Here is an 8,525-nt window from a genome sequence, read left to right as displayed (position 1 = left end):
TATATATATATATATATATATATATATATATATATATATATATAATTATATATATATATATATATAATCTTTTTAAAAAAAGAATAGGCTGACCTCAAAAAATGAAATTATTAGAAAGAAAGAAAGAAAGAAAGAAAGAAAGAAAGAAAGAAAGAAAGAAAGAAAAAGCAATTGAGATAGTATCTCATGTAATCCAACGGATCTGGAACTCATTATTCAACTAAAGATTGAACTTCTAATTTCCCCACCTTCGCCTCCTGACTGCTGGGATTCCCCACCCCCTCCACCCCCTGGCTGCTGGAATTCCAGCTATAAACCACGGTGCTTGGTTTACACAGTACTGAAGATCAACTCCAGGGCTTCATACCCAACAGGCAAGCACTCTGCCAACTGAGCCTCATTTCCAGTTCAGGATTTGTAAAGGGCATGGGGGGATCACATGCCTCTGTTGTTCAGTTGGTGTAAACTTCAGCCCTGTGACCTAAAGGCTTCTCATGCCTTACACCTCCAGCCCAGGATTAAGATCGTACCGCCCAGCAGGTACATTCACATGCTGAGTAGATGGGACGGGCCCTGAAGAAGTGCCCAATCAATATTGGTGATTATTGTTAAGTGTGAAGGAGCACACACAACAGCTGCCCAGGGAAAAGCTGGAGGAGGATGGGGGTTCTCTTAAGTTTTCAACATGGCTGTCAGGCCCCCCGCAGTTGAAGTAGAAGTAATCAGGACTGTCTAGGTAAGTTCTGAGCGTCCTGGACAAGAAGGACAGGTTTCTGGCTTTACAGCTCACTTGGAAGAAGAGAGTACCAGAGCCTACACTAGTACAGCCCTGGGACAGGCACAACCTAGGGCTCCAAGGAGATAAAGCACCCTCCCCCTCCTAACTCAGACCTCCACGGTCTGAACAAGTACCTGGGTGGCACCTATAAAATCAAAAGCTTGTTGTCCCTGCCAAGTTTGTGTTAAACATGTCTGGAGTGCGTCCCTTGAAACAGTGCCTGGCACATATTAATCACTAAATTAAGTAAATCCTGGTCGCTGCCATTCTTGGGACAGAGGTTAAAAAACGTTCTCCAAAGGTGTCCCCATTCCCTAACCGTCCCATCCTTCCAGGCTCTGACTTTGAAAGATGCTCCCAGCTGTTAGGCCCCCATCCATCCCGGGCAAGAATAGAAACCACCGCCTCCGGCCGCCCGCGGCCTCCCTCCCTCCCCCCGGCAGCGATCGATGCGGCCTCAGCCGCGGGGGACAGGAACACAGGAAAGGAGGGGGCCGCGGGGCCTCCGCAGTAGTGAGGCGCAGCGGGGCCTCGGGACAGAAAACAGCCCAGGGCGGCGACTTGAGGGACAAGCGCGCTGGAATCCCTGGAGGCCAACACAGGTAAGGAGCCTCCCGCGAGGAGGGGCGTGGCTAGGAGCGAAGGATGCGGGGCGCGGGGAAGAGGGTGCCCCGCGGATTCCCTTTTCGGAGACCCCCAAGGAGGGACAGCGTGACAGGGCTAGTCTTGCTTACACAGTCTCTAAGATGGGATTTAGAAAACCTGGGTGGTGTTTGGATAAAACTGCGTGCTCAGGGAAGCGACCGAACGCGCAGAGGATGCTCACAAAAAGTATCAAGAGTGCTGAACCGGTCCCCTGAGAGTCCCACAGACAGTCTGCATGATCTTGAATAAGTCACCCAGCCTTTCTGACTGACCGGGATTCTTAACAAGAAATGTTTGTTGAATTAATTACCCTAATTCATAGAGCAGGGAAGCTCGTGGCAGATGGGGAGTTGACCCAAACAGGGCTTCAAATGGATGATAGAAGTGTATTGTACTCAAAACTGTGTTTAGATGCCAAAGCCGATAGAGGATGCAAATGATGAGCCGGTTATGGTCCAGGGACTGCGCTACCGGAAACACCAGGCTTTAATCCTCAGTCTCTCCAGTGCAGTCCAGACTGCAGAGGAGGGAAACAGCGACTCGGAGAGGGGTGATGGATCCGTTCAGGTCAACAGCTAGCAAGTGGCAAATTCAGAATCTGAAAAAGAATGGATAAGAGCTTGATGTTTACTGAGCACCCACTGAGTACCAGGGACTTAGCATGTATTCTCCTAACGTCCAGTGTCATGCCCTCCATTCTAGGTAAGAGAACTAATGCCCAGAGTCAAGAGACTGGCCTGGGTTAGCACAGGAGCCACGCCAAGGACGGAATCCCAATCCACAGCGTTAGTGAAGGGCTTCGGGGCTGTGTGCCCTCCATCCCCATCCCCTGGGAGAAGGCATTACTGACCCTTAATTACAGATTACACAGCTTCACAGAGCAGGGGCAAGCCAGCAGCCCTAAGTTAAAGGAGGATCAGGGGCCAGTGGACAGTGGAAAAAACCTTGCATTTCTGGAGTATCCACCGAAGCTAGACACTTTCCACAAACCACCTTAACCCCTGGCTATTTCTGGAATGTGTGCTATTGTCTGCATGTGTATTTGCAGAAAACTAAGATCTGGAGAGTAAACACTTTAGCCAAGGGTCAGGTCCATTAAGGATAAAGTTAAATTCCAGCTTGAGTGACTTGAATAAACAGTGACATAGGCAGATAATTTAACAAAGTGACCTACACTTTCAAGTCTATGTTCTAATCACTGCTGGGAAGGCTAATGGGACATATGTGACTACTAAGGTTCCACAGAACCAAGGTTTAAGGTCAGGCAGGTCTGAAGGACACCACAGGTGTAGTGGTACACAGTCTATCCCCGTAGCTCTCAAACTTGACCATGTATTAGAATCACCCTCCAGACTTCTTAAAACCAGACCTGCCAGCTGCATTGGTGCATGTCTGGAATCTCAACACTCAGGAGACTGGGGTACCAGGATCAAAAGTTTGATATCAGTCTCATTGAGTTGCATGTGAGATCCTGTCTCCAAAATAAATAGGTAGATGGATAGATAGATATGATAGATAGATATGATGAATGGATGGCTAGACAGACAGACGGATATGAAAACCCAGAGTGTAGACTTCTGAATCATCAAAATCAAGACAGACAGAGACTCTGCATCCTGTGATGCAGGATTTCTGGAGTATCTTGCGATGAGGATTCTCCAAGTACAGGGACCACACCTGAGAATCTAGAATCTCAACTGACTTTCTTAAAAGTTGTAGGTAATAAGCCTTAACTATTCCCATCTACGGTGAAGGATACTGAGGATCAGAAGAGCCACCGTGGACATTTGGCTTCCTAAATCCAAGCTTGTCCAGGAAAAGGAGAGATGTCCCATACGAGTCCCTAGTAGATGCCAGGCCATCCCACCATCCCATCACTCTAATAGCCCTGCAAGGTAGGCCTCCCTATTTGTTGTGCCCTGGAGGAGACAAACTGCAAGTGGGGAGGATGGGTGATTTAGTGAATTACCCAGTCTGGGGGCGGGTGAAGGATATTCAGACTCAGGCCCCACTTGAGTCCAGGGGGCATTCAATATCTGGGCACCTCCGCATGCCTGACACTCACACAGTCTCCAGCACTGTGGATAGCACCGGGGATTTTAACCAACAGGGAGGCACACTGTTGTAGCCATGGTGAGCGAGTTTCCGGGTCCAGGTTCTCGGGTTCCCTGGCGGCCAAGAGAAGAGGCGCTGCGCGTGAACGTGGGCGGAGTGCGGCGGCTGCTGAGCGCGCGCGCCCTCGCGCGCTTCCCGGGCACGCGCCTGGGCCGCCTACAGGCGGCGGCGTCCGAGGAGCAGGCGCGGCGCCTGTGCGACGACTACGATGCAGCGGCGCGCGAGTTCTACTTCGATCGTCACCCGGGCTTCTTCCTCGGCCTGCTGCACTTCTACCGCACCGGTCACCTGCACGTCCTGGATGAGCTGTGCGTCTTCGCCTTCGGTCAGGAGGCTGACTACTGGGGCCTGGGCGAGAACGCGCTGGCCACGTGCTGCCGCGCGCGATACCTGGAGAGGCGTGTGGCCCGGCCTCGCGCCTGGGACGAGGACAGCGACGCTCCGAGCAGCGTGGACCCGTGTCCCGACGAGATCTCCGACGTGCAGCGGGAGCTGGCGCGCTATGGTGCGGCCCGCTGTGGCCGCCTGCGCCGTCGCCTCTGGCTCACCATGGAGAATCCAGGCTATTCGCTGCCCAGCAAGCTCTTCAGCTGCGTGTCCATCGGCGTGGTGCTCGCCTCCATCGCTGCCATGTGCATCCACAGCCTGCCGGAGTACCAAGCCCGGGAGGCGGCGGCGGCGGTGGCTGCAGTGGCCGCGGGTCGCAGCGCAGAGGAGGTGCGCGACGACCCGGTGCTGCGCCGCCTGGAGTACTTCTGCATCGCTTGGTTCAGCTTCGAGGTGTCGTCACGCCTGCTGCTGGCTCCCAGCACGCGCAACTTCTTCTGCCACCCGCTCAACCTTATCGACATCGTGTCGGTGCTGCCCTTCTATCTCACACTGCTGGCTGGCGCGGCGCTTGGTGACCAGCGTGGAGCCAGCGGGGAGGAGCTCGGGGACCTGGGCAAGGTAGTGCAAGTGTTCCGCCTCATGCGCATCTTCCGCGTGCTCAAGCTGGCGCGCCACTCCACCGGGCTGCGCTCGCTGGGCGCCACGCTCAAGGTAGGACCGCTGAGGCCGGGTTGGGGCAGAGGGAGAAATAAATGTAGGACACGGTGGGTTAACGGCTGCATTTATAGTCTGGCCACATCCAGGTGCCCATGGACAGAGATGCCACACCTTGGGCCGGCAATTAAGCTAGAGACCAGATAATTCGTTCATATTCATCATGTAGAACCCCGCAGCTCTCTCTGTAAGGAAGGCCTTAGGGGACCTGGAGTGACTACTCAGAGAAGAGACCTAACTGATATTCTAAGGGATCCAGGTTCTGTTTCTAGCACCCACATCTTGGCTCACAATCATCTGTAACTTCAGTTCCAGGCGATGCCCTCTTCTGGCTTCCACAGACACTGCACACACCTAGTGCCCAAATATACATGTAGGCAAAACACCCCTACAATATAAATAAAAATAAACCTAAAAAAATAATACTAAAAGACGGGCTTAGTACAGTGGTTCTCATCCTTCCTAACGCTGCAACCCTTTAATACAGTTCCTCGTGGTGTGATGACCCCCGACCAAAAAATTATCTTCATTGCTACCTCATAACTGTAATTTTGCTATGAAAATATGAATCATAAATATTTTTGGAGCTAGAGGTTTGCTAAAGGGGCCGTGACCCCCAGGTTAAGAATCCCTGGCTTCTTTCCTCCAGAAGAATAAAGAAAATTTTATATATATATTTATATATATATATATATATATATATAAAACAGAAGACAAAGTGCAGTGAACGACAAGGCTGGAGAGATAGCTCAGTGGTTAGGAGTGGGTACTGCATTTACCGAAGATCTGGGTTTGGTTTCCAGCTTCCGCATCAGGTGGCTGACAGTTACTTCTGACTGCAGCTCTAGTGGATTCCAGCATTTCTGTGGGCACCCAGACACACAGGCATATAGCCACAAGTATACATATGCATGTACTCTTAAATAAATCGTTTTTTTTTTTTTTTTTTTTTTTTTTTTTTTTTTTTTTTTTTTGAGACAGGATTTCTCTGTATAGCCCTGGCTGTCCTGGAACTCACTCTGTAGACCAGGCTGGCCTCGAACTCAGAAATCCTCCTGCCTCTGCCTCCTGAGTGCTGGGATTAAAGGCGTGCGCCACCACGCCCGGCTTTAAATAAATCTTTTAAAAATTAAAGTGAACCACTATCGTCCACCTCCCCAGCCTCCCCCCACCCCCAAAAAAAGGGGGAAAAAAGAAAGAATGAAAAGAGAGGAAAAGGCTTTTTTGATGTTCCTGTGAAATATCAAATAAAACAGCGCACAGAGATATGCAAAGCAGGATGCTAGCTGGCTTCTCTCCTGGTGCCGTTCTTGTGGTGTCATCGGGAGGCACAGGTAGTCACAGGTCACTCAGCCTCACAGTAGTCTCACTGGGCATAGAATGAGTGCTCCGTGCCTGCTTCACATCCGTTATTGATTAGTCCTTAGGATGACTTCCTCTGGAAGATGCTATAATTTCTTTTCTTCCCATAAATGAAGATCCTGGGGTGGCTTCGCTGAGTTTTATAAGCTTGGTTACAGCTTATTGGCCACTGGCCCCACACAGGGAGTGAAATTAGCCTGGTTCAGGGAAGGAGACAATGTGAACAAATTGTACCAAAGTCTGATGGTGGAACAGAGTGGACATCGGCAGAGGGGACACAGGGAAGAGATGTGCAGGTGGAGGGGATGAAAATAGGAACTCTGGGCCCATTCCTTGTCTTTTCTGTGTTCCAAGGGCATTGCAGAACCTGTGAAGGGTTTGTACTGTCCCCACTTTACAGATGTGGAAACTGAGGTTCTAAGAAGTGACAGGATTTCTGGGAGGCTCCAGACCCCAGAGAACAACCCAGCTGTGCCCAGTTCCAGCCTTTTGTGCTCTCCTGAGCCCTAGCCAACCTTGTGAAGAATCCCCAGAAGGCGCTCAAAAGTCCCTCCCACCATTGGTGGCCTGCCAATGTTCAAGTCCTAATGCAGGGGCAGCCAGGATACTAGGTCGTAGCTAGTGTGACCTGGGAAAACTCCTGGGTTCTAGGCAGGTACTGTGACAACCAAAGATGCCTCCAAGTTTTTCCAACTGTCCCTGGTGGGCAGGGGGAGCAGAGTTTCCTTGTTTGAGAACTAGGCATCTATACACAAATACTCTTTAAATGATCTAAGGAACTCATATCCTCTCGGTTACCTTGAGGGGCTGATGACATTTCTGTACTTGTCGGAAATGTGGTAGAGCAATTTAAAGCATGAAGCCAACTCTTTGCACTATGAAATATCAACTGTGGCACTCTTGGGTTTACACAAGCGTAAAAGCCATCAGGATCTGAATGAGTGTGTCCAAGCAGGCACCATGTACACAGAAATAAGGCCTGTTATCAGTTGTAGGGAGTTTTGTTGTTTAATGTAGTTGGAATAGTGTCCTTCGGAGTCAGGGGTTTGACCCCATTTCTACCATTTGACCTTGGACCTTCCTTTATACCGTGAGCCAGTTTCTCCTGACACTAGGTCTGTCAGTCCAGATATCTCTGACTTGGGTTCATATATTTTCTTTCAGCACAGCTACCGTGAGGTAGGCATCTTACTGCTGTACCTGGCCGTGGGCGTGTCAGTGTTCTCCGGCGTGGCCTACACAGCCGAAGAAGAAAATGAGGGCTTTCACACAATCCCTGCCTGCTGGTGGTGGGGCACAGTGAGCATGACCACAGTGGGCTATGGCGATGTGGTGCCGGAGACTGTGGCTGGCAAGCTGGCGGCCTCAGGCTGCATCCTCGGGGGCATCCTGGTGGTCGCCCTCCCCATCACCATCATCTTCAACAAGTTTTCCCACTTCTACCGGCGCCAGAAGGCACTGGAGGCGGCTGTGCGGAGCAGCGGCCAGCGCGAGTTTGAAGACTTGCTGAGCAGTGTCGACGGGGTATCGGACGTGTCCCTGGAAACATCCCGGGAGACTTCTCAGGAGGGGCGCTCTACAGACCTGGAGACCCAAGCCCCCAGTGAGCCTGCAAAATCTCACAGTTATTAAAACCAGGGCGCTGCAATCCCTCCCCACAGCCTGGGAATCAGCTCATGTAGAGCAGAGTCCTCCCCTGCTTAGGGTCTGTATGGGAGCCATCCACCTGAGCCGTCAGACATAGGGGCCACAGATCTTTCTTGAAAAGCCCAGGCAGGATAGTACTGCCCACGAAAGGCCTCCACTAAAGTAGGTGCGCACCAAGAGGAGGAAGAGGGCGGCCTCCATAGGAACCTTTAGCCTGGCAGATGATTATCCCCATTTCACAGATGAGCACACTGAGGCTCGGCCAAATGCCACAGAGAAATCAGCCTTTATCACTAAGTCCCTGGAAGGAGCTGGGGGGCTGAGTCTTTGGAATCAGTAGGATCTATAGCACAAACATCTGCCACACCTACTTCCTAGGGATAACTTACAGAGAAAGCCTGAATAGACACTTCTGGGACCCAGACCCAACTCTTTACCTGCCACAGGAAAGGTGGCCAAGGCCCGTCCCCAGAACTAGATTCTAGCCAATCTGTCACAGCGTGTGACCCAGAGAGATTACTGAGAAGGCCCAACTCATCTCTGAACTGTTGGTGGCAGAGGGGTGCCGTGCATGCTCCTGGCTGGACTTCTTTAACGTGATACAAGCTAGAGTTATCTGGGAAGAGGAACCTCTATTGAGGGAACACCTCCATCAGTTTGCTTGTAGGCAAGCCCTGTGGGACATTAGCTTGATTTATGATTTAATATAGGAGGGCCCAGCCCACTATGGGCGGTACCACTCCTAAGCAGGTGGTCCTGGGGTGTATAAGAAAGCAGACTGAACTGGCCATGGGAGCGAGTCGGTAAGCAGCATTCCTCCGTGGCCTCTGCTTCAGTTCCTGCTTGCAGGCTTCTGCCTTATGCTCCTGCCTTGGCATCCCTCTGTGAACTATGACCTGGGATATGTAAGCCAAATAAACCCTTTCCTCTCCAA

The 8,525-nt window shown here is 51.2% G+C and overlaps 2 protein-coding genes across 3 annotated transcripts in view; both read left to right on the top strand.

Annotated features, from left to right (window-relative positions):
* Positions 1-2,129, top strand: part of Wfdc5 (WAP four-disulfide core domain 5) — a 12,660-nt gene extending 10,531 nt beyond the window's left edge. The window contains exons 4-5 of the mRNA XM_021192811.1: positions 1,169-1,380; positions 2,126-2,129. Coding sequence (XP_021048470.1) covers positions 1,169-1,380; positions 2,126-2,129 — 216 coding nt within the window. The remainder of the gene's footprint in view (positions 1-1,168; positions 1,381-2,125) is intronic.
* Positions 1,294-8,525, top strand: Kcns1 (potassium voltage-gated channel modifier subfamily S member 1). 2 transcript variants are annotated; one of them, XM_021194461.1, is made up of 4 exons: positions 1,294-1,380; positions 3,137-3,318; positions 3,534-4,579; positions 7,109-8,525. In XM_021194461.1, exons 3-4 carry the CDS (start codon positions 3,554-3,556, stop codon positions 7,574-7,576), a joined length of 1,494 nt encoding a protein of 497 aa, XP_021050120.1. In that variant the 5' UTR covers positions 1,294-1,380; positions 3,137-3,318; positions 3,534-3,553; the 3' UTR covers positions 7,577-8,525. The 2 variants fall into 2 exon arrangements, with proteins under 2 accessions (XP_021050120.1, XP_029392550.1); XM_029536690.1 differs by having other exon boundaries at positions 1,316-1,380; positions 3,178-3,318; positions 7,109-8,496.

The sequence above is a fragment of the Mus pahari genome, chromosome 3 (genome assembly GCF_900095145.1).
Source record: "Mus pahari chromosome 3, PAHARI_EIJ_v1.1, whole genome shotgun sequence".
Lineage (NCBI taxonomy): Eukaryota > Metazoa > Chordata > Mammalia > Rodentia > Muridae > Mus > Mus pahari.
The sequence above is the reverse complement of the archived record's forward strand: the minus strand, read 5'-3'. Positions and strand labels throughout refer to the sequence as shown.

Coding starts and splice junctions, on each gene's coding strand:
- Kcns1 (XM_021194461.1), top strand. CDS start 3,554: ATGGTGAGCGAGTTTCCGGGTCCAGGTTCTCGGGTTCCCTGGCGGCCA. Junction 4,580..7,108: donor CGCTGGGCGCCACGCTCAAG/GTAGGACCGCTG, acceptor ATTTTCTTTCAG/CACAGCTACCGTGAGGTAGG.